Genomic DNA, 24,671 nt, shown 5'->3' on the forward strand with positions numbered 1-24,671 from the left:
GTGCGTGGCGGCGGTTGTGCCGGTGCCGCTGCGTGCGCGCGGGGGAGGGGGGACGGCGGCGGCGGGAGAAGGCGGCAGAAGGCCTCAACGATGTCGGGGTCGGCGGGGTCCGGCGGCGCGACTGGCTCGGCGCGGAAGCGGCTGATGAAGGAGGAGGACATGACCAAGGTGGAGTTCGAGACGAGCGAGGAGGTGGACGTGACGCCCACCTTCGACACCATGGGGCTGCGCGAGGACCTGCTGCGCGGCATCTACGCCTACGGTGCGGCCCGGGGCGGCGGAGGGGAGACCGGGAGCGCGGCGGCGGCTGTTGGGGGGGGGGCGGGAGGGGGGTGCTGGCGGCGCGCGGGGCGGGGGAGGGGCGGGCGGCGGCGGCGCCCGGATGTGGGGGCGGCGCGCGCATGCGCGCTGGGGCGCGGCGCTTGCGGCGTTCCGGGGCCGGCCCGGGGCGTGGCCTGGCGGCGGAGGGGGCGTGGCCTGGCGGCGGAGGGGGCGTGGCCTGGCGGGGGTCCCGGGGCGCCCCTCGCCGCCCTGCCTCACTCCGCTGCCGCTCGCAGGTTTCGAGAAGCCGTCGGCCATCCAGCAGCGGGCCATCAAGCAGATCATCAAAGGGCGGGACGTGATCGCACAGTAAGTGGCACCACCCGGCCCGAGGGAGCGGGCTCCCCGCTTGGCACCGGGCGCCTGGCCGGCAAAGCCCGCGCTCCGCTCTTCGCCCCCGCGCAGAGTCGCGCAAGGCTTCGGAAATACCCGTCTGTTTGCCTTTTTGAAGCTGGGGGGTTTTGCCCTAAAAGATTTGCTGTCAGGTGAGGTTTTTTTTAAAAAAAAAAAAAAAAACTGCATGGCCCTGCACCCCAGAGGAACTGCCCACGCTCAGGAGGAGCAGGCACTGCACGTGTCTCTGCCCAGAGCTGGCTTAATCAGCGGTTCGAGTACCAGTGACATTCACTGCCCAAAGCTGGAGGCGAGATATGTCAGGAGTGTTTCTCGGCCATTGCTTGGCGTTGTGGAGGATGGGGGAAATCACATCGTAAATGATGTAGGGTGAAATGGGCCAGTCTACATACAGACAGTGTTCCTGACAGTGTTGTTAATACCTAACAAACCGAGTGGATAATGTTTTAGGTGTGTCACTGTGATAAACATTCAGCCAAGATACTGTGCATTCTGAATAAATGGGGATCTGGGACTCTTAGGAATGTTTTCCAGCAAAGCTAGAGAACTACAGAGACCCCTGCGGTCTCTGTCAAGAGAAAAGAAGCAAGTAGAAACGATCTAGTATTTGTCTCTAGAGGCAAAGGGTATGCATCCAATTGAAAAAAGTCCTATTTAGGTCACTGGTGGAAATTAATAGCCTTCTGAATTGTATTTGCATATCTACCATTTTACCTTAAAAAAAAATCTTGCAAGGCAAATTGCAGAAAGTTGAAATGCTGGTGCAATAAGGGGTAAACATGCCAGTGCTGGGGACCCTGCAGTAGAGCACACTCCAGCCCTGAGATTACATTTCTTAAGCTATTTCTCTTACTAGTAAAACTTGTATTAGCAAAACTTCATGGGATATGTTGTTCACAATATTCACTTCTTGGCTATGAACAACTGGCAGAAAGTTACCTTTGGGCAGAGAGGTGAGAGATAATATATTGAAATTGCCTGTATTGGTTGTTCGGAAAAAAGTATTTACCAAACATCTCTTTCTCAGGTCACAGTCTGGAACAGGGAAGACAGCAACATTCTCCATCTCTGTTCTGCAGTGCCTGGATATACAGGTGATTTCACAGCATGTCCTACAAGAATTTTTAAAATAAATCAGTGGAGTCTTCATTAAAAAGGTCTTAATTTGGTTAGAGTGAATGAGTGAAGCTTTAAAATGAAATCTTAATTATGGACGGTGACCTTAAGCCAAAATTCTGACTGAAAATTTCATCAGGCCCTATTTTTGTAAGGATTTAACTGTTAAACCCACCTTGACAGAATAAAAAGTTCAGATAAAATCTTGTAATTGCAAAGCTGCCTTTTAACAGTTAACCTCTTTCAGATGCTTCTATTGACAGCATTAGAGGACTAAATTAATCTTCCAACAGACAGTTGTCCTCAAACAGTCCTAACATCAATAACTTGTCCATGAACAGATGGCACATGTTGCATAGAGACAGACCTAGATTTCTGGCTGACAGATGTTCATTTGTGTTCCAGTTAGGGGTATTTTGTTCACATGAATGTTTTTGAAATATAACTTGAATATATAGATGCTCTTGAATATAAGCATGATTTTCTGTGGACCAGTAGTCCCTCCAAGTAAGCTTTGGTTGTCATTCACCTGTTATTGCCTGGGGACATAAATATAAACTCCATGTTCTGAGCGGAAAGGTCAGCTTTTTACCTCATTTCTGTAAAGTGCTCAGAATATTTCACAAACACAGTGCTTTAAAACATTGTCTTGGAATCCTTGAACAATGCAAAGCTTTTGTCTGAATTGAAAATATGAAACTTAAGTCATTTGAAAATTTGTTTCTATTCATTTGCAAGAAAAGTACACACATTTCTATAATTGTTTTCAGAAATGAGGTTGGAATAAAAAATTAGTTGATGAAATTAAGAACTGTATTAGGTGCCATCTTGTCAAAAGTAACTTACATAAGAGGCTGTTATTGTGTAAATGCTTTGTGTGGGAGCAGCTTTCTAGGTGTACTGACCCTTCCAAGCAGTAGGTTTTAGTACAAAACTCTGTAATTGATCCTTCAAGTGTGACGCTTCAGAGTGTCGTGGGATCTGTAATCTGTTGAGCTTGATCAGCCATGGCCATGTGATTAACTGATCTGTTTTAATCAGGTTCGCGAGACCCAGGCATTGATCTTAGCTCCAACTCGGGAGTTGGCTGTACAGATTCAGAAGGTAGGAACACTTAAAAGCAACCGTACCCTTGGATTTCTCCTTCTTTGTAAAGCACTCGTAAGGCCTGGGGTCAATTCTCAGGGAGTCCCTAGTAGAGCTAGAAGTGCAGCTTCCACTAGAGGGAAGCTTTATCTTTCTGAGCTCCCAGTGTTTGAAGGCTCGCCACTGAGGAAGTTCGGGTAATGCACCTAAAAGATCCCTCTTTCTGTTGTGCTCACATCTTTTAAAAATATTTTATGGTTGTGCAGATCTGCATCTCTTTGCAAATAGGTAAACTTTATGAGAACTCAGATAACTAAGCCATTCTCGTGTGTCCCAACAGGGTCTCCTTGCTCTGGGAGACTACATGAATGTCCAGTGTCACGCCTGCATCGGAGGGACCAACGTGGGTGAAGATATCCGAAAGCTGGATTACGGGCAGCATGTCGTTGCTGGCACGCCAGGCCGTGTGTTTGGTAAGGAGATGTGGGGAGGGTACGTCGCTTCTGGGGTCAGACCCAAGATGATCCATGGGAACCTCCTGCAAATTTTGTGCACTTGATGTGCAAGACAGTTAAATTCCTGAGATCTGAAATACTATGAAAACTATACTTATCTTGACACAACTAATCTAAAATATGCTTAAGTATAACGAGGTATCTACTTACCATGGTCATATCTGCAAGAGGCTAGAGAGAAATCACTGGGGTTAGTATTTGGATTTTCTCTGTTTATGTTTTGCTTTTCATTGTTCAAATGGGTCTTTACATGATAGCACAGGAGAGAAGAATGTTTTTAAGCAGAAAATATAAAAATCCCAGGAAGTATTTCAGAGTCTCAGAGGAGACAGGAGCTGGGCCTATTTGAGTGTCTTAAGTTAGGCTCATATTTTCTGTGTACTGGCCATTGCTGTCTTTGCTTAAACAAGGCACTCATGTACTTTCTGCTTTCATTGTATGAAGATTTTTATGTTTAGTGTTACCACAGTGACACAGCGCTAGCCTTTGAGCTCACGTCTTTTGACTCTCTGAGAAACAGGCAACGCTTTCTTGCGTAGGAACCTGTCACTGGGGACGTAGAGCTAGTTGCAAAAAGAAGAAAAAAAGTTGCTGTTGGTTAAAAGTTCATACAGTGTTTTGCATTTCTCACGTCCAGCCGAAGTTGCTGGGGAGCTGCGATTCACCTGTCCTGCGTGCTTAGCAAATAGCATCCCAAGACCCAGCCTCTCAAAGCTTCCCTGCCGTCAGTGCTCCCTTAGGCTGTTCTGCAGAGACGTGGCCCTAGGCTGCGGCCTGCAGCGGGTAGCTCTGGCCCTTCCCATCACCAAGCACTAGTCAGCATCTGGGAGTAGTGCAGGCTCGCACGCTTTCAGAGCCTTTTGATCTTACAAAGTGAAATCTTACAGATATGATTCGTCGCCGAAGCTTAAGGACTCGAGCCATCAAAATGCTGGTTTTGGATGAAGCAGATGAAATGCTCAATAAAGGTAAAATATTTATCTCCTTAGCACTTCCTTTCTCCTCACCTTTTGGAGATTTTCATGTGTCCCAGCAGGTAGGTCCTGCTCCTAAAAACATACTCCTTTCTTTGCCATAGTTGTACAGTTTTAGTTATGTTACAAGCTATAACAGTTAAAGCTAGTAAGTTAGTAAGCTAGTTAAAATGTCTCATCTGATTTAGTTGGAGTGTCCTTTTCAGTAGTTAGAGATTTTTGAGCACCACCCTCTTGTACTGTGCTGCATAACACAGCCAAGTCGTAGTGGGTTTGGGGGAGTTGGGGAGAGAGGAGCAATGGGCAACACTGGCCGCAGGTTCCTGATTCACTGCTTATTGGGTCTGTGCTATGAAAGGACCACTACAGAATTCCAGAGTGAATCGTGAAAGAACAGGATATTCAGGAGAAAGATGTGCTAACATTTCTGCACTACTTGATTTGCGTTTGCAGGTTTTAAGGAGCAGATTTACGATGTGTACAGATACTTACCTCCAGCTACACAGGTGGTTCTGATCAGCGCCACTTTGCCTCATGAAATTCTAGAGATGACCAACAAATTCATGACAGACCCTATTCGCATCTTGGTGAAACGGTGAGTGAGGTTCACTTGCAGAGAACAGAAGCTCTTCAGGTTGTTCCAGCTTGGGGCCGGTTCATAATGTCGACCGATTTAAATGTGCAAAGTCTCCTCTTGTGTTTCCTCTCACCATTGCAGTTTGACTAGGTACTTGCAGACCTCCTTCATGGCCCGTTTTCCAGCGGAGGCTGATTTGTCTCTTGCTTTGTCCTTGTCCAGTTCTGTTCACTGTTTCTCAGCCTGGCCTTCTCCCTATCTTCCCCATGTCTTGCAGTCTCTTTTTCTGGAAATTCATCCTTCACGCCTATCCTGACTCCTGTGCTCCACCTCCAGAGGCTTTTTGAAGGTCTCCATTAATTTGATATATGCAGCAAGCCTAAAAAGCATTTGGCTGACTGGGCTTGAAGCCCTGATGTCTCTTATGTTGCCCCAGTTATCTTTCTTCAGTCTTTCTCATCAAGTATTTTGGATGTGAAAATGATGCAGAGAAATCATTTCCTTTGAAGCTGTCTCTCTAGATCAAAGAGGGGGCCCAAGTTCAGCTCTGTTGCATGGGTCACCTTTGAGTCCTTCCTTAGAGGAGACCTCTCAGGGGACTTTGTAGAACAATGTGGACTTGCGTATGGACTCAGCAACCCTCAGCACTTAGGATAGTGGCATGAGCTCTGCTGGAGCACATCCAGCCCTTTTAACTGCATTGCACCTACTCTCTGACTCGTGGTGTGTTATAGCTGTTGTTCTTCCCTGCAGTGATGAGTTGACGCTCGAAGGAATCAAGCAGTTTTTCGTGGCTGTGGAGAGGGAAGAATGGAAGTTTGACACCTTGTGTGATCTCTACGACACTCTCACCATCACCCAGGCTGTCATCTTCTGTAACACCAAGAGGAAGGTACAGCAGCTGTGAGATGGGCATGTCACCTCACTCGCGGAGGGTAACAGAGGAGGAGGATGGTGGGGCGGACCCAGTTAAAAGGCCTGGTTGTTTTGTCCATTTAGGCATAGTTTAGTAAGAACAGAGGTAAAGCTTGGGTCTTTGGGATGTGCCTAGCACAGGCAACAATTGGTTATTATCAGACCTGGAATAGTTGGCAAGAGTTGCCTTTTTAAAGTAGAACTGATTAGTTAAGAATGTGCTTATTTTTCTAATTATTTACAATCCCTAAAACAAAACCACACTTCCTGAATAAATGCCCTTAATTCTTTCCGTATCAGAAGAGGGAGAACGCAGTGTTTCCTGTTCCAGCCATGACCATTAATAGGCTTGGTCTAGATGTCTGTCATTGCGTACTTCTCCCTTCCTGTTATTCAAACTGTTAACCTCCTTGCCTGGAGCATGTCTCTGCTCCACGTCCAGCTCTCCGGGCAGACTTGGATCTGGGCTGATAAACACGACTTGCACTTGTCAGCAGTGAGCGTTCCAGGGATAGGTGCAGTTACATGATTCATGGAGCCATGTGTTAAGTCAGTGCTACATGTCACAGAGCGTAAGGATTACTTCCTGTATCTCCAAAATGCTTGTTAAAGAGCCTTAAAGTCCTTAACAGCATACATCTCCGCATTCAATCTCCAAGCACACTGGCACATCTTGTTGTCAGGAGCAAATAGCTAACCCTGGCTGCTTGGCTGTATGTGCAGGTAGACTGGCTCACAGAGAAGATGAGAGAAGCCAACTTCACAGTTTCATCCATGCATGGGGACATGCCACAGAAGGAGAGAGAGTCCATCATGAAAGAGTTCAGATCCGGTGCAAGGTAAATGCCCCAAAGAGCACTGCTCAGAGCATTACTACTACCTCAGGCCAGGATTTCTTCCAGGTCCCAAGGGAGCAGGCCTCAGAAGCACCTAGCACCTCTCTTCTTTGAAGGCCTCACTCGTTTAACTTAAATAAAACAGGAAGAGCTCCAATTCCCATCCATCCCCTTATGGTGGCTCAGAGTTGGGGAGATCACAAGAGCTTCCAAGAAGGGATGTTTATACTTCTAGCCATAGGTTTGTTTTGCTGAAGAGGTTGGGAAGTCCTGCATTTAAAATAAATCAAGGGAGAAAAATATTTGGGCACCATCCCCCTCTTTTTAAGCTCTTGGTGTCACATTCATCCTGAAAGATGAAAGCTGGCTTCATACTACCTGTCTTTTCACTGAAGGTTGGTGAGTTAGTGTGGAGACAGCTTCCTAGTAGCTAAACTGGATGCAGCCAGCATGCTGTGGGAGGAGGAGTGCAGAATGGCAGGGGATGCCCCATGCTGGAGACAATGTCTCTGTGGCTCTCGCACGTACTTCAGGGGGTGGCACTGCAGTAACTGTCCTCTTCTCTTTGCAGCCGAGTCCTTATTTCAACAGATGTTTGGGCTAGGGGCCTGGATGTGCCTCAGGTGTCTCTGATCATTAACTACGATCTACCCAACAACAGAGAACTCTACATACACAGGTGAGGACAGCATTTGCATTGGGGACCGTGGTTGGATTACCCTTCCAAGTTGGCTCCATTCTCTCTTTCCTTCTGCCCCCCCCCAGAATCGGCCGGTCAGGCCGATACGGCCGCAAAGGTGTAGCTATCAACTTTGTGAAGAACGATGACATCCGCATCCTACGAGACATTGAGCAGTACTACTCCACCCAGATAGACGAGATGCCCATGAACGGTGAGTGCAGGCTTGCCACAGCGAGGCTGCCGCTCTCCTCCAGCTGTGGGTTTGCACTGCATCTGAAAGTCAAGTGTCAGATGCTTTGTTTTGCCATGTGCCTCATCCCTGAGCCAAACCCACTTTTGTTTGCCCTGGGAAAGAGCCCAGGAATAGCACTGTGTTTGCTTTACTGCTGGGCTTGGGCTTTGGCTCTCAGCTTGCTCAGTGCAAGTTTACATTCTCTTATTCTCTCTCTCATTTCAGTTGCTGATCTTATCTGAAGGTCCATGTTTACAAGGGAGCTGCCATCATATCATTTGTTACCTTCCATAATTATGTTTCAGGCCCCTGTGCTTTTGTCACATTACTGTTTTTATGTTCTTGAGTTGAGCTGCAGATGGGAACTTGTGTAAATAATGTCTTTACTTCTGCCCATGTTTTTCCAATAAAAAAAATGAAGTTTTACCATAACCTGTACCTGATTACTTTAACCTGAGATGGTAACAGGTAGTGAGTTTTGAGACTATAGTTGGATAGCACTATGGAAAAAAAAGTGGACACTCTGTATACTTAGGTTCATAAAACACAAGATTTCCTGCTCTCCACCTTTTTATTAGTGCCATGCCATAGCTGATGCATTTTTTTAATTTCCTTAAGAGGCAAAATTAATTAAGGATCAGTTGTCTAGAAAAAGTTTATGGCCCATATCCTGTACCTAAGCTACTTTAAGAAGATTGAGTTACAACATAGTCAAAAAGGAAGAAGTTTCCTGTTTATGGTCTTCTAGAGCCAGAAATTTTATCATTCATTACTCTGGATGAGTCTTTTCCCTCCCCAGACACCCAGGGGACTTGAGCACAAGCTTGCAAGTGTGAATGCCCTTATTTAACTTGGTGCCAGCTGGAGAAGGTACCTTCTTACCAGCATTGCATGTAATAAACAGTATCTTTTACCTTGTCCCTTTCTCCATCCCCCTATTGGTTTTGTAGCTTGTTGCCCTTCCCCAGTCATCTCTCCTAATCTGTCATCCTACAGCGTTATGCTGTACTTTGCCATCCTTGATATCTTCTCCAGAATGGTCCTAGCTGTATTGTTTCTGAGACCTAGACAAGAGCTGGCCAGAGCTATGCTGCCAGGGTAGTGTAAGTTACCATGTTTTACTCTATGCTTTCTCTATTAAATTCGTTGTTGCTTGCTTTGGGGAGGGGGCAGCAACAGTCAGGTACAGCACTGGTTTGCACAGAATTGGAATAGCTCTCAGAACCCCTTTCCCAAGTCAGTCACAGAGTAGCCCTGGGTGGCGAAGGGAGCGTGCGTCTCCTTCCTGCCCCCTTGTACGCCACCAGCAAAATTCTTCTGCTCCCTTGTACTCCCCATGCATCATCCTGATGTTCTCAGCACTAGGTAGCCAAAGGTTGAGAAATACTAGCCTTAATTTACTAAGGATACTAATTGCTAGGGACTGCAAAATCCAGCAGCCTGATGGAGGCAAGGCTGCTGCAGCTCCATGCCCCCAGACCCAACCCAGAGCAAGGCTCAGCATGCATTCCCAGTAGGTGCGCGTGCGCACACACACAACACATGCGTGCATATACATAAGGCTGGCCATACAGATCAACACAGAGAAACAGTCAGTGCTTGCACAAGCAGCACTAACAGCCTCATCTCGTTCCCTTCTCCAGCTGATCAGGACAAAGGTTTGTTAGTAGGAAATACATATGTGCATATAATGTGGCTCCCTCCCGGTTACTGGGCCTAGACACTCAGGCTATCCAGTAGCTGGCCCTGGATCCCCAGTAGCTGGCACCTCGACCCAGCTCCCAGCCCACTCCAGTTGCTGGTACAAACCGCCTCTGTGCGCCAAACCAAATATGTGCACTACGGATCCCTCCAGTAATGGGTCTCAGACACACAAGTTTATTTAGCAACCAGCTCTTGGATCCTCTCATCTCCTGCTGCCTCCTGCACAGACGCACACATACAAATGGGCCTCTCAGTTAACCCCTCCCAGACCTTACAGTCTCTCCAACAGTTGGCCTGGACCTCCTGGTGCCAACACCACCAGTTGTGTCTCGTGCACAGAAACACATGCATACCTGCTGCAGACTTCTAACCGCTTCTATGCCAGGCTCCCAGGTCGTTTACCCTACTTGCCACTTAGTCCAGCTTGATGCTCCTGCATTGACACTCGTACCTTACTTGCTCCAGTTGCTGGCGCTAACAGACCCACAGTCCAGCTCCAGTTGCTAGTACCTGATTCCCGCTCACTCCAGTCTCTGCAGTTGCTGGCACTGCAGACAGAGCTCCTGTGACCTGTGGTCCCACTCCAGTTGCTGGCACTTTAGATAGATACACACACACACACAGAGAAGAGAGTCCTTTCACCAAGGAAAATAGTTAGAAATGGAGTTTAATGAGAAGACTGTACTGACTGCAGTGATTGGGAACAGGGCATGGCCAGACACATGTACTAACACTTGACCAGCCCCTTTTATCCCCTCAGCCCTCTCTTTTGCCCAATATTTGTTCCTCCCCCCCAAAAGTCACCTTGATCCTTCCTTTTTCCCCCACCTTTGGTTCCTCCCTGAAACAGCCCACAGCAAGTTTTGTGCAATCCCAAAGTGCTCTTCCCAGCCCACAGTGTGTCCCATAGCCCAGCAGGTAGTAACCCCACCTCCCACCCACCCCCTCCCCCCAAGGCAGAAAGGTGCTCTGGAGCCTTTCCACTGACCCCTGGCAATGGGTTTCACTCTGCAAAGCTGGGGCACAGGCCTCTGCGCTCCTTTGCGTTAATCACAACCTAACACTAACTGCAAACTTAAACCTTCAGGACTAGAGGGGAGGGGGGCAGTTAGCCCTACTGATCTCCAAACCATAAAGCAGTAATTTTGCAGCTTGCTGGGGGAGAGTGATCAGGAACCCTTCCCCTCACAGCCATTTTCAGACCTCTGCTGCCAGAGAGCAGTGGAAGCTGAAGGCTTTTCCCCAACTCACTAGCATCACATCCTGGACAGCTCTGCTCTCGCTGTTGCTGCCAGGCGAGCAGGGCATGGCGCAGCCTCAAATCTGACTCAGCTTCTCGCGTTCTCCAGGAAGGAGGCACTCCAAGCTGCCCCTGTGACTTAGTCCTTCAACTAATAAGGAAAAGAGATTGAGCACCAAAACCATTAGATTGTTGAAATAACAGTATTTAATCTGTACAGTTTTGAGAGAAGATATCATAAAATGCAACATTCCTACCTCATCTTCAGCATCATTCACCTGGAGCTGAGCCCTCTTTGCCAGAGGGCAGGTAACTTAACCACCACTCCCTAGCAGTTCCTTAGGGTGCAAAAGTCACAGTGCAATTGCTTTAGTCCTAGACAGATGACTTCCCTCATTCAGGAGGGGGAGACTGATGAAGCTCAAGAGTTTATGGAAGCTGTTACCACTTAGGAAGGCAAAAAAAAACAGCTATTGCACACAGTCATTTCCAGCTGGAACTACAACAGTTAACTATTTAGCTGCCTTTACACTCCACACATCCAAAAATACCTTTGTTGACACTGATTTAGTCAAGAGTGAGAACAGGTCAGAGCCTGTAGCAAGGTTTCAGAATGACACAGCTGTTGGAGGGCAGAAGCTGCCAAGCAACTCCCCAGGTCAGGCCGTGTCCTTCCGAACAGCAGGAAGTTCCCCTGAGCAGGGAGGGCAGATGAGCTAGGCAGACGTCATCTTTCAGAGACGAGCATGAGGGGAGCATCAGCTTCAAGAGAAAGCTATGAAGTACAATAGACAATTTGTTCATATAATTTAAGGTAAGTATTTGACATAGTTTATGTAGTAGAATACATACGTGAGCATCTTTTAAAAATAAGCACAAATTTCATTTCATATATACACAACTGATTTTAATCATGTACTGAAAATAAATTACAGGAAATAACTTTAAAATGCAACAGAGGACAAGAGTTTCACAACAAACATTCCCATTGATTTTCCCAAGGGGGGTGAGAGATTGCAGTGCTCAAGGCAGGTAAATATCACAAATATATCAAAAACTTCAAATTGTTGATGCATTCACACATTTACATGAGCCACAAACATTCCTTTACAGGGACTGCACTTAGCTACCACAGAACCAGGTTTTGCCATAAACTACAAAAACTTTGATACAAAATCGTATTTATATATTTATATTTCATATACATGCCCTATCTGTGATTTCTTAAAAAATAAAAACTAAACACACTGTACAGACAATCCTAACTCATTGCTTGGTAGCTGTAGGCAACATTTTTGGATGGAATTTCTCCCCCAATAGAATTAATGGCAATATTATATACATGAAGGCTAAACTGCAGAAAAAGACAGCTCAGTTCTGATATGCATCTCCCTTGGGACCAGGTCTGCGAGTTCAAGGCAAGACAACGTATGCTCTGACCCACGGCCTCCCTTACAACAGTTAGTTCTGCCATCGGCTGCGTGAGGAACCAATACATGCATTTGTGTAACACTGGTATAAAAGGCAGTAAAGCAAGATACATATCGTAATGTAGTGGCTCTAATGGCTTCACCGGCTTGGTACACTTACGCACAAGCACTCCGGCGTTAGAAGTGGCAAGGGGATGTTGCGGAGCTGGGTACATTCGGTTAAAGGGCACCTGCTCTGGGTCTGACCGTTACTTCCCTGAAATACCTCCCGCAGAGGACAGATTCCCACTCGTAAGCCAGAGCCTGCATCAAGTCAACCACGGGGGAGGAGCCCTCCCCCCACACCCCCGACGCACACGTGCACAGGTCACCAGGACTATACTTAAAACACGCACCCTTCCCCCCCACCCCCCCGGCGGTCTCCACAGCACCAGTTTGTCTCAGAAGCAGAGCACTGACAAACTTACTCTTCCCAGGTGATGGCAGCGATCTGCAAAGCCAGTCACACTAAACTACTTCTACAGTTGATTGTAAACTTTGGTTTATTTATTTATTTTTTTATTATTGAGTTCTCATGGTACAGCAAGCATGTCTAGGATGAGAGGGCAGAGTTGAAGAGGAGATGAACTGTCAGTCTGTCTTTAGTCTGGCATGCTGAGACACCTGCTCGGTCAGGCCTGCTTTGATAGAGTTTTTTACAGACTGCCTCATATGATCCTCCATCAAATTATCACTCATGGGCTTCAACACCTGTGGGATGAGAAATGCGCAAAGAAACAAAAAAATGAGGTAACCAAGGAAAATAAAAAATACAAAAACATACAAAAAGATGAGACTTGAAATAATGAAAAAAACTTAGAATGCTGAAGTCTGACACAAACTGGCATGATGAACTGAAGAGAGAAATGAGTTTTGCTGCTACAGTGATGATGTTAAAATCAGTCACATGTTATGACACAAGTGATTTCCCTCCTATACAGTAGTAGTTCACTGAATTCAAACCATTTTACAGTTCCTAGAAGATGGATGTGCAATTCCATACCCTATATGCAGCATCAGTCTGGTATGGTTACAGCATTTATGCAGACCGGCCCAGACGGTCCAGCTTATTGTCCTATATGTATAAGTGTGAACACTTCAGATACAGAAAGAAAGTTAAAAATACTGGCTAGTTTTTCTTCTTGTTATTGTTGGATGAGAGTCGCTGCCGCGGCACTGATGTAAGAGCACGGCGAATCGTTCGGCGTCTAAGAACTTCAAAGAGTTTGGAAAACACCTAGAACACGAATTGAGCTGTTAGGAAAAGTGGCTCTTAGAAGGCAGCAGAAAAAGTCAAGCAAGTTCAAAAAAAAAATTGACTGCCAGTAACTTCTCACCTTCCTGGGATTCCTCTGAAGCAAGGAGGGAAGAGAAAGGTAGAGATTCAGAAAAATCAACAGCAAGAACATGCGACATAATGGAGTCTATCATCAGCATCAGAGCAACTCAGACCAGGATCTGTAGATGCTTTGCACATTAATGATGTACAACTGTACCAACACCATCAGGAAGCTCTTTTAGACACTGTAAACAAGGAGCCTTCCTCTAGCCCACAAAAAGGCATGCTCCTGCTAGCATGAGCCAAGTTCTCCCTCTTCTCAGGGTTGGTCAAATCAAATCTTATGTTCTCTAGGTATCCTTTAGCAGCTGTACCCACAGCCAAGCGCTACACATCCAGCTGAGGCTTTCCACTTCTGCTTGTAGTGCTCTTCAGCACTCCAAGCACCAAATCAAGAAGCTATGATAGCACAGGAGAGCCTCAATTTTTATTTCTAGTAATTTAGTATCTGATGCTCATTTCCCTCCTCCACTCTTCCTCTGCAGTTAGCCTACATGTTTAATGGGTTGTTCACAAACAGGTATAATGTACCACCGCATATGGTAAGTCTTGAACAGAGTCACTGTTCAGATGTAGAAGAATGCCTCCATACTGAGGGCTCCATGCAGTTACTTGCTTGTGCCTTGTAGGACCCCCTTTTCCTATCATCCCAGCTCAGTTCAGAGAGCCCTTTTAATTCTAGTAACAACAAACCCCAAGTGTTTCACTCCTGCTGGCACTGGACATTGTTATGAGGGATGCTCCACCAAACGCTACACAGGAGTTGGTCAGAAATTCTCCACTATGATGCAGCTGTGCAAGTACAGCCAATTGGATTTGGATAGCAAAATCTGATCTCTGCACAGAAGACTCCCCTCCAGCTTTGCTACTCTTACACTCATGTCTTTTGTTGTTCTTTTGGAAATTAGTCTGTCTAGCAAGTATTTCTGCAACAGCAGTTGCACCAACTGTGGTGCTTGAAGTGTCACAGGCAACATGTCTTCCTGAAGGAAGAAACCTGCTGTACATCCTCCTCTAGCAGTCAATCTGGTCATTCATCAGCCAGTTTTCTTCTGAAGCCTAATTAGCCCTTTAGTGCCACACCATCAGGTGAGGTGATGGAGCAAAGCACAATGTTGCCTTGCACATTTCTTGCACCACCTGAAATATTTTACCCACCACACCCATAATACAAGTGCGCCACTCTTAACTTACCTTTAAAAGCAGAATTCTTTGCTCTGAAACACGAAGAAATTTTTAAAGAGTCCCTCCACTCTTAAAGCCCTTGCCAAGTGCTCAGAGAGTTTTCTTGATAATATCCTAAGCTGGTTTAATATTCTCTGCGTGGGCATCTCTTACTGAACTTGGTGTTCATACCTCTGAGACAATTTTACCTTCTGCAGAACTGTCATTCTCCATTAGATCTAGACCAGCTTTTCACTCACAGCACTAAACAAACTGTAATTGACATGTTTACTCAAGAAAGGAAGATTTTGCATGAAATAGATACCAACCTGTTCCCATATAGCTTCAGCAATTTGATCAATGGCTGTTCCAACTTCTCTGAATTCCCCAGAGTACTTAACGTATGCCCAAGTACAAAGGGATATAAGAGCCATCCCCATTACGAGATTACACAGGGTAGCTATGGAGTTCATACCAAGGAACCCAGTCAGTCCTGAGGTTATATACATGGCAAACATGACTGCAAATAGAGTGGCAGGGGTACGAGCAGCATAAAAGATGTTTTTGCCATCGTTGTGCTTCACAAAGTTTGCATAGATCTCGTCGATTTCCACCTCAAGCTGGTCCTGGTAGCGCCGACAGAACTCCTCCCCTCCCATCTTCTTCACCGAGCGGAACTGCCGAACAGCCGACTCTCTGAAATCCTGGTGCTTCCGCTCGAGGTCCGATGGGGCAATGTAAGGCTTATCTCCCCCACAAACCTGTAGGAGCAACCAGAGGTGGGGTCAGCACACCCTGAGTATCTTCTGCTGTCCAGAAAACAAACTTGCTCCTCACTGCCCCCTCTCAGACTAACTCCTGCTGCTTTCTTGGCTCTGTAAGCTCTAGAGTCCTGTCTCAAGCAAAGCAGCTAGAGGGATTCTCACTCTGCACTGCAGAAGCCTTATCTGTTTGGCCATATCCAAAGCTATCACATGTGACTGAACTAGCTTTTTCAACCCTTCCCTTTGAGCAAGCCCAAAAGCACAGCACATCAGCCCTAACATTGGTCTTTAGGCAAAAAGAATGGAACAAGGAACACTAGGAGGGGGAGAGAGTTTGGCTTGAGGAAAGTTAAGGAGCACTCTGAAGGCTGCAACCCCTCCCCTCAGCTTTTCATTCTAGGCCACCCACCTCAGTGGGAGGGTCAGTGCTGAACATGGGCAAGTCTAACAGATTTTGCCCACTAGCACTCAACAAGCTCCTGTTTGTTGCTGCTCAGTTTCCACCAGCAGGCTCCAAGGAGCTTACCAGACAATATGAATTAACAAGAACTAGCTGCTGACAATATCTTTAGCCTGTTCTTCACTAGATTGTCTTTCTAGACTTGATTCAGATCAACTTGTGAGAGTATGTTTCTGCTGAAGGGAAGAGACCACAGACTCAGATGCACACCCCCACCATCTGCCTCTCCCTGAACCAGTGTGGGCATGAAAATGGTTAGATGCCAATGACTTCGGCTCTGCAACACTGACTTCTGACCTCTTAAGGACTACAATTAGAGATTACCTAGCCCACCACTCTGATATGAGCTGGGCAGATCAGATCCAACTCCTCTAGGCTCTTATGGTCAGACTACATCTGAAGACTGAAGATACTTTCTATATGGTGTCAAGGTACAGCCTCCCCTCTCCTGCCACAAGGCAGACTCCTATAACAGTGCTTGTTATCTCATGTCTTGAGCACAGCAACCACCAACTTTCTCCTGCTGCTATTCTTTCTGCAGGACCCAGAAAGGATCCCTTTCCCAGCCTACAGCTTCCCTTTTCTGCCTCCCAAGATGCATGGCTTCACCAGCTAGTTTCTTCATAGCTAATCTTGGTGATGGTCAAAATGCTGACCGCCCCCTGTCCCTTTCTTGAGTTTAAGAAGCACCCTTCTGCTTTTTCCTCATTGCAGTCCTGCGCTTTTTCCTCACTGCAGTCCTCCACATCTGGCAGAACTCCCTGGAAAACAGCTACTAGTCTCTCATCCTCCAGAAGTGTCTCTCCACTTTGCCTACAGAGTATTGAACACTAGGAGCTGCTGATGCATCAAGACCACTGCTTGCCACGCAGACAAATACTGCCACTGTTTTCTCATACTCTATGTGCCTGCACCTGTTGTCCCTTACATTTAAGGTCATTATGGCAGGGACGGTATTTTGTTTGTGCACAGTCAGCAAAACAGGGTTTTGGCTCATGAGAGGAACTCAGAAGCCAGAGTAAGAACTATCTGTACTAAGCAGCATAACCCAGTCTCAGATGAAAAGAGTTCACACTTATTTCCGTTTCTAGCATCAGAAATTTCAGATCTGTGTCACGTTAAAGAACATCTTCTGGAAAGTCTGGATAAAAACTGATTTAAGACATTTGTGTTTATCTCTACAGTGATATAAAAATATACAGTACTGGGGAACATTACTATGGAAACAAAGTCTGCTTAAGAGAACATCTGTTCCTGTTTATTCTTTGCCCCAAGTAAGAAGTCTTACAACTACAGTATCTCAACAGCCAGTAAAGATTCAAGGTAGGAAAGCAGACTTGTCATGTTATAAACAAGCCATTTACTATTTCAAGAGATTTTCCAAAAGGAAACAAGTGATGGAGTCCCTCTACACCAGCATAGCATTCTCAAAACAGGCTGCCAACAGAAGCTAGCTGGTCTGCCACTAGCATTAGGCCTTAGACCGATTTCAAAATGGAAAACCACTTCAAAGATTAAGGTCAGAATTAGTCTAGTAATGGGGAGCTATGCTTATAACATGCTATCACAACTACTGGTCTTTTCCTGTGGTAGAATTCCACACTAAGTATAGGGAAGACTCCTGTTCAGCTTTGCGAGATAGGCGACTTCTCAGAATCCCCCATGATAAATCCTTGCATGCCACTATGTTGAAGCACCAAGTCCATCCAGACAATCAGCTTAGAGTGGTATAAGTCACTGTCTCCAAGAGGCAGCAAGTAGGAAGTTGCATATACAGCCTATTCAGACAGGACAATTTTTGCATATATTTATTTTTTAAAGGTTTAAAACCTTTAAACCTTCAAGCCACACATTTTTCAGCTAATGAATGACTACTATTCGGAGGTGTGAGACTACACTAGAACTCTATCCTCATGTGGCCCTGCATGCTCAAGATCAGACCTAGCAAACATCTCTCCATTTATTTGCCCATTTCACATCATAGGATTTTAAAGAGGTCAGTCAGGAGCAGCAGGGGGAATTAATAGGTAGTCATCTCGCAGACTCTCCCACCCCATACCTCCCCACCATTTTCCATCTCAGGGCATCCTGGTTTTGCTGCATCAGAAGTCCTGACATTGAGCTACTTTTCTCCATTAATGTGCACATAACCAACATTTAGCACAACATTAAAACTGAAGGCCCGTATTTGCATGTAGGCAGTTAAAGTTGAGATCATACCTGCTCCATGCCTTTACTGTACAAGTCTTTTGCTCCTGCCACAGCAGCAAGATTGTTCGCTTCAGCTGTTGCCTAGAAAACATTGAGCACCATCCATGGTTACAGCATTACTGGTTAGTTACATATATGTAGTTATACTGTCCAATGCACCCCTATAACCTCCAAAGATTCAGATTGCCAAGAAAATTCCCCATGTGAACAAGTGTCAGTGATATATACTAAAACAGATTACTGAACTAGGAGGAAATTTTCTCCAGCTTTCTAGTACAGCTGTAGATCGAAACTCCCATATGCTTGTACAGTCTTTTCATCATGAGTAATCTCTTCCGAATGCTCTACTGTGAATAACCAAATAAGGACCTCCCAACTATTAAGCATTAATCCTGATACACCATTACTTGTGAGGAAAGCAGCAAGCAGGCTGGTATTACTTCTATAACACATACTTGCAGTTTTGGTTTCAGATTTGTATGAACTCAAGATTACCTTTAACCTGGGCCCATGTGGGGGACAGTTATTCTAGCTAATACTGCAAGATGCCATCTTCTTTATCTCACAGCCACATTTATAGTGCACTAAGTAGAGGAAGCAATGGCAGCCCTTGTTTCATTGGGACAGGTTTTCTGAACCCCCCAAAAGTCTAAGACCTGATTCCTTGAAGGACCAGAAGACAGACAGAACAGAATCAATTCTTAATGAACTGACAGAAGAAGCTCTGAAAAAACTAAGTCTTCCAAACACAAAGTGGTTGAAATCGGCCCTAAAGCCTGCATTTTGGCAAAAGCTTGTCATTCCAAACAACTGAAGCATTTGACACAGAGCTTCATACAATCAGTTTGTGTTCAGATCGCTTTAAAGCTGATTACATCCTCTTTGGATCAACCCAGAAAAGAAGCCTCAGTGCAGTTATCCAATCTAACAAACCCACGTGCACCACAGTGTAGCCCAACACTGTGAAACAGTGGCATTAGCTGCTTTACTATAAGCTTTCTCCATTTTATCTGCAGCTCCATTTTATCTCCAACTAAAAGCCCTCTGAGTAGGGTCTGAAAGATACTGACAAAAATAGCAAGTTATCAAAAACATATGTTTAAAAACTGAAGCAGCTGAAAAAGCCATCAACCAACCAACTATAACCCTGCTCCATTTGGTAGAAAGGACTGGGGGAAGATGTAAACACATACCCAGACTACACTATTCAGATGGCTTTGAAAGCACACAGCACCTTCAAAAAACTACAGCTGTGTGCAGGAACTTCAGACTCCCAGCAGTCAACCTTCAACTGTAAAGAATTTATGAAGTGCACATCTTCTGTCAGTTTATTTGAAAGAAAATACAATACCTGGAGCATAGATTTCGGATGAGGTAGCTCCTCTCCTTGATAGATTTTAATATAAGCCTAAGGGGGAGGAAGAAAAAAAAAAAAAAGAATGTTTATCCCTAAGCATTTAGGATTGAGGGGGAGGGAGAGAAGAGGAATGGTACAAAGATACAGCCCATAGATTATTTCTTTGCAAAATCCTAACTATTCAATCAGGCAAGTTTCTCCATACATAGAAGGCTGGCATTCACACATTCATCCCTACTGCTTTAATCCCTTTACTTCCCTGAAACCTGACATGAAGTCATCCCTACTAATCTCCAATTTTAGCAAGCAGAAGCAATGCTTTAACCAAGCACATCAATTAACATGCTTTTATTGGTTTTAGAAATAAACTGTTCATCTCTGTATGAGAACAGTTTTTTAAGCAGCTGCTGACAGATTTTTCATGACATGCAAGCACCAATGAACCGTCAAGCTTAACTGGTACATGTTTTTACTTTTAGAAACTCTTCCTTCCACTCCAGGACAGAAGCTTCCATCTCTCCAATATGTAAGGTCTGTGCACCTGAGGCTAGGGCCTGGCAGAGCAGCACCTTGATGACACACAGCCACTTCCTCAAGAAGTGGCAGACTGGAGAGCAGGCTTCTTCCTCAAATGCATCTGAAAGTTTCTGCTAGACAGGCAATCTTCTTCCCCCAAAAGAAGACAGTGAAGACAACTATCTCACACAGTCTTTCTGTTAAGAGGTCTGTCCGAACACCCGCTGCTGCTGGAAGGAGACTACATTTCTCCATGCCTTGCTCCTTTAGAGTGTGGGAGGGAACAGAGTAAAAGTAGATCAAAGTACTAATGGAGACAGAGCTGAGCTGCCAACACTGCTGGAAGCCAAGTGCGCAGACTGTGTCTCTGTTCCCCACCTCCCCTCAGGTGCCCTTTCACCAGGGTTTGGGAAGGCTGGACGAGGACACATCCCTCATGTCATCTTTTCCAGCCCTCAAAATGGTTCATGCCCCAGAGCACAGCTCTTTGGGACAGATTAGGCGAGGAGGCAAAGTGGGCAGCAGCAGGTATCTCAGGCCTTTGGGCAAGCTGTGCAAGTTGGCCCAGTAAGGCAAGTGGCAGCCCTTCAGAGGCTGGGCACTTTTTCCTCTTTCTGCTACTACTGCTTCTTCCCTGCTCGCCTACAAGCCTCAGCCCTGGATATTTCTTCCATAAAGCAGGAGCAAACAAGGCCATCAGGGTCCTTATATACCCACTGCTCTAGGTTGTAGGACAACCTACATAGATGTATAGCATTATACAGGACTCTGTTCCCTTGGCACCCTCCTGGCTTTTGTAGCTATTTCCTCTGAGTAAAGGCCCTCCAATTTCCAACTCAACAGCCTTCACAATCTCAGCTTTAGATGCACAGTCACAAGGGAGCAGTCCTCTTTAGTTACGTGACTACAGTGTTTCCATAGCACCCCGCATCACTGCTCACAGACTGGATGCTGCAACATGAATCAGGCAGCTTTTCAATAGGTGGGGTACTACACATTTCTCTGGGTGCAGTCCTTACTGCTAGCGAATATCCACTCCCTGCACCATATAGGACCAGGTCTTACTGGAGAAGGAAGGGGAACAAGCAGTAGCATGCAAGCATGTAATAGAGACTGAGCATACAAGCTTCAGAGAGCTGATTTTGTGCTTGTGAGAGTAGCTCTGACTTCTGCCTCCGAATTCATGCACTTCATTTATAAAGCTGTTTTATTTTACTAATGTTAGAGTTCTAGTCTCAGATTCCTCCCTTATGTAACTACCTCCCTGACATGAGCACAACTCTGTCCTGCCTTTGACATGCAGGCTCAAAAGTACTGATGCAAAATTAATGTCTTCAGGAATGACTGCTGCTTTCTCCTATGGAGCCAACTGTCTAAGTCATTCCAATTCAAAAAAAGTTACACACACTAGACCAATTCCTGGTGATCTAGGGATTATGTTATCACATTTCTGCTGGTGTCACCATGATACCAAAACAGCTCAGGAGTCTAACAGCTGCAAGTATCATACCCAAATATTTCATACCATAAAATGGAGATATAAAATGCAAGTGTTAAGAAAGTATCTTTCTTGCATGTTAAAAAAAAAAGAGAGAAAAAAGTGATCTGAAATTTTTACTGCATACCTAGAAAACCAGTTCTTATGCATCTATCTGTTCAATCTAGATGAGAACCAGCTTTAAAGAACTAACATATCCAGACAAACTAGAATTTTGATAAAAAACACACCATCTAACAGAACTTGAAGTATTATTAGCCTACTTACCAAAAAAAACCCAAACCCAAAACCCCACACAATTTTGTCAATAGCAGCTTGCTAAGAGTTATACTGATAGGAAGATGCGTGCCAGTTTTGGAAAGTCAGAGCAATGAAATGAAAATAATAAAGTGAGCTTACCAGTGAATGTCAGCCTAGATATCTTATCTTCTCTGGGAACAACATGACCTATAATTAGAACACTTTCTTTTAAGCCATTAACAAAAATAATGAGTTTGCTTACCTTGAAGTATTCTACAAGATCTCTACAGGTCACCTTGGATCCACTAATCTCTTTTTCTACCAAGTTCTCAGGGGCAAGCAGTAATGGCACCAAGTTTCGCAGCTCCTTCTTAAAATCCTCATCTATATCTAGTAAAATTGAATCAGTTTCAGAAAAAAGTGGTTAGTTTTCTCTTCAATCTTACATTTCCTAAATTAACACTGATAATATATGACCCTTTAAAATCCATAGCATCACAAACTCATAACTGCATTTCTAGCATATTTAAAGGCTTAAATACATAGATAGAATTTATTAAAACTATAATATTTCCAGAGTCTTAAATTGACACTGAGAACACAGCGTTACCCAGCCCTTGTAATTTCACATGCACTTCACCAATTACACCAAAAGTTTACAGAATAATCTCACAGGTCTCTGCCCTCAGCACAGACCTGGTGGCCATCCCACTACCTGGAAGTTATTTATTTTTTTAAAACCCTTTGCCACTCTGATGAATTCCCTGTCATAGGGGGCAAGCAGTAATTGGAGGAAGCCTGACTGCCTCTTATTCTACAGTAGCAAAAGCCTGCAGTTGGGTATGTTTAACCTTTGATTTTTTATTTTTTAAGTCACTCTAGTTTCAAACTTTGGTTTACCTAGTTCTTCTTACAGAAAAGCCTTTCTATTTAAAAAAATAGTCTTCGATGTTATGAATTCTCATCTTTGGACTCCTTATTTAATGACTTTCAAGTGTATCTCAAGTCAGATTACAAACAGCTGGAAAGAAGGAAAGAAAGATCTGTTCCTGTGTGTGCTTAATTGCTCTACCTTTAAACCATTAGAGAGGAGAACGTGCAATATGCATTTTTGGATTCCATGTTTTCAGCTTTTAGCCTTACATTCTTCCCCATCAAGCATTTCAGTACCCAACCACTTCACTGTTTAACTTCCATGCTATAAGAAAATAAGAAATTTAGTGATCTGTATCAAGACACACACAATGGAAAGCTTCCTACCATTCAACCTCCCATCAAAGTTTGGATTTGTTGCAACTTTGAGACCAGGGTGTGGCAACAGGAAACAGCCAAGGTTACTGAAACAGGAGTGAATATGCTTCCTTACATTCTGTAGCTCTTCATGCTGGTTTTGCTTTACCTGAAAAAAATAGTAAGGAGTGCTAGTAGTTTTGCAGAACTGCAAGCAATATTAAACATCAGCATAAAAGCCATAAGAGCAAAGTAGTGGGTTTAAGCTTTCATTTCTGAACCTAAAGATTTAGAGTTCTAAACCTCAGAACTCTACACACAAGTAGAACATTACAGTATTTGTATTAGCGCAAAAAGTCAGCCCATCGTGCGTCATCTTGACCCCAAGGAGTCACTTAAGTTTGAAGACCACACCAGGACTACTGGAAGGCATAACTTACCTGCAATCTTTTCTCTAGGAATTTTTTTCCTCCTTCCAAACCATATGCATGTTCATAAGGGTAACTCCAGTCTCTAATTAAGAACATTAACGTCTGTACAGAAAGAGAACAGTGGTGAATGGTTTGCATCTTTCCTGAGATCAAGAGCTCTACCACACAAGTTATTATTAGAAAAGAATTCTAGGCTTGTCTGGTCTAAATGAAGTACCCTTGTACTTCTGTTATGCAAGTACTTGTTAAAAAAAAAAAAAAGCAACTTCTTGAGGCACTTTCTTTCAGACAAAAGCTAGCTTCCCTGTTGCATGGGTTTGCCTTCTGCTATCCCAGAGGGATCATCCCTCCCATCAGCTGAGCATATCAAACAAATCTTGACATTACTCTTACATCAGATGAGGTGCTTGAAGACAGCATCTCGCCTGGGCCAATCATGAGAACATGGAGGCCTCTTAAGCTTGCAGGCTGAATATTCCAGACAAGAGTCAGAAAATTCATGACAAGCAGCAGTCACCTAGTACCTTTATAGGATAACAAGGATCAAAGGATAATTCAGACTGGAAGGGATCTCAGTCCCTGTCTCCACTAAATGGAAGAAGGCTCAAACCCTTCTCTGGTCTAGCAAACAGTCAGGAGATGCTAGCAGTTTTCAGACTTTGAACAGTGAAGTCAGTGATGCTTCAGTAATGCAGTGTGGTCCTCCTCAATGATATTACTTAGCATCTGTATAAGCTATACTCAGAACCATGCATTGCAAGCAAAGACCAGCCACACCACAAAGAATAACAAATGAGTAGGAAGGAAGTGTGAAACATCTTTCTCTGGGACATCAGCATATCAGTTGATGCTTTCATTCTTTTTCTGCCTTATAGCTCAGGCACAAAGCTGTACTTGCCCAAAATGTGATCATCTTCAGATTTTTTCCACTGTTCTTGCCAAAAGATGTGATGAGAGGGAAGGAAAACCAGTCTTTTAAAGAACAGACTAGCTTCAGCCCAAATAATTTCTCTTCACAAATTATCTTGAGCTCATTTCCTACACATTTAAGATCCATTTAACATACATAGTTACCTGAAACGGCTTTTGATAAATTTCTTCCATAGCTAGTCTTCCATATTCTGTAAACAACTAATAGAAAGAAGAGTGTAAGGATACAATACAAAAACATGTGTTTTTTGTGTGGCAAGTTGTTCCATTTTGTCACTAGAAAATAAAAGCATTTGATTTTAAGTTCTATTATGGATTGAGAAGGTCAAGAATGAGTACCCCAATCCTCAGGAAGTAGACAGACAATTGCCACTCATTTCACAATGCCATTTCAGAACTGTCACCACACCTCAGCTCCAAGTGGGTGGCCTGGGGGCTACTCTCAGGGGAAAGTTGGCTGTGTCTCTCAGCCAGCCAGTTTCCAACACTTGTTTCCTAGGCTAAGGAGTA

The 24,671-nt window shown here is 44.7% G+C and overlaps 2 protein-coding genes across 5 annotated transcripts in view; one reads left to right on the forward strand and one right to left on the reverse strand.

Moving 5' to 3' along the window:
- Positions 1 to 6: 6 nt before the first annotated feature.
- EIF4A3 (eukaryotic translation initiation factor 4A3) lies at positions 7 to 8,040 on the forward strand. Of its 2 annotated transcripts, XM_067292828.1 has the most exons (12): positions 7 to 262; positions 558 to 630; positions 1,703 to 1,769; positions 2,833 to 2,895; positions 3,218 to 3,350; positions 4,280 to 4,360; positions 4,820 to 4,961; positions 5,697 to 5,835; positions 6,582 to 6,697; positions 7,266 to 7,373; positions 7,460 to 7,587; positions 7,834 to 8,040. In XM_067292828.1, exons 1-12 carry the CDS (start codon positions 91 to 93, stop codon positions 7,848 to 7,850), a joined length of 1,239 nt encoding a protein of 412 aa, XP_067148929.1. In that variant the 5' UTR covers positions 7 to 90; the 3' UTR covers positions 7,851 to 8,040. The 2 variants fall into 2 exon arrangements, with proteins under 2 accessions (XP_067148929.1, XP_067148930.1); XM_067292829.1 differs by lacking the exon at positions 2,833 to 2,895.
- A 2,696-nt stretch (positions 8,041 to 10,736) lies between these two features.
- ATL2 (atlastin GTPase 2) overlaps positions 10,737 to 24,671 on the reverse strand; it is a 40,937-nt gene continuing 27,002 nt past the window's right edge. For 2 of the 3 annotated variants that reach the window (XM_067292837.1, XM_013961323.2), the window contains exons 6-13: positions 24,306 to 24,362; positions 23,241 to 23,333; positions 22,831 to 22,969; positions 21,833 to 21,960; positions 19,311 to 19,367; positions 17,969 to 18,040; positions 14,854 to 15,285; positions 10,737 to 12,732 (exon numbers count right to left, since the gene is read on the reverse strand). In XM_067292837.1, the coding sequence (XP_067148938.1) occupies positions 12,613 to 12,732; positions 14,854 to 15,285; positions 17,969 to 18,040; positions 19,311 to 19,367; positions 21,833 to 21,960; positions 22,831 to 22,969; positions 23,241 to 23,333; positions 24,306 to 24,362 (1,098 nt within the window). In that variant the 3' untranslated portion in view covers positions 10,737 to 12,612. The remainder of the gene's footprint in view (positions 12,733 to 14,853; positions 15,286 to 17,968; positions 18,041 to 19,310; positions 19,368 to 21,832; positions 21,961 to 22,830; positions 22,970 to 23,240; positions 23,334 to 24,305; positions 24,363 to 24,671) is intronic. The other variant, XM_067292838.1, reaches the window with a different exon arrangement.

The sequence above is a fragment of the Apteryx mantelli genome, chromosome 3 (genome assembly GCF_036417845.1).
Source record: "Apteryx mantelli isolate bAptMan1 chromosome 3, bAptMan1.hap1, whole genome shotgun sequence".
NCBI classification, from domain to species: Eukaryota; Metazoa; Chordata; class Aves; order Apterygiformes; family Apterygidae; genus Apteryx; species Apteryx mantelli.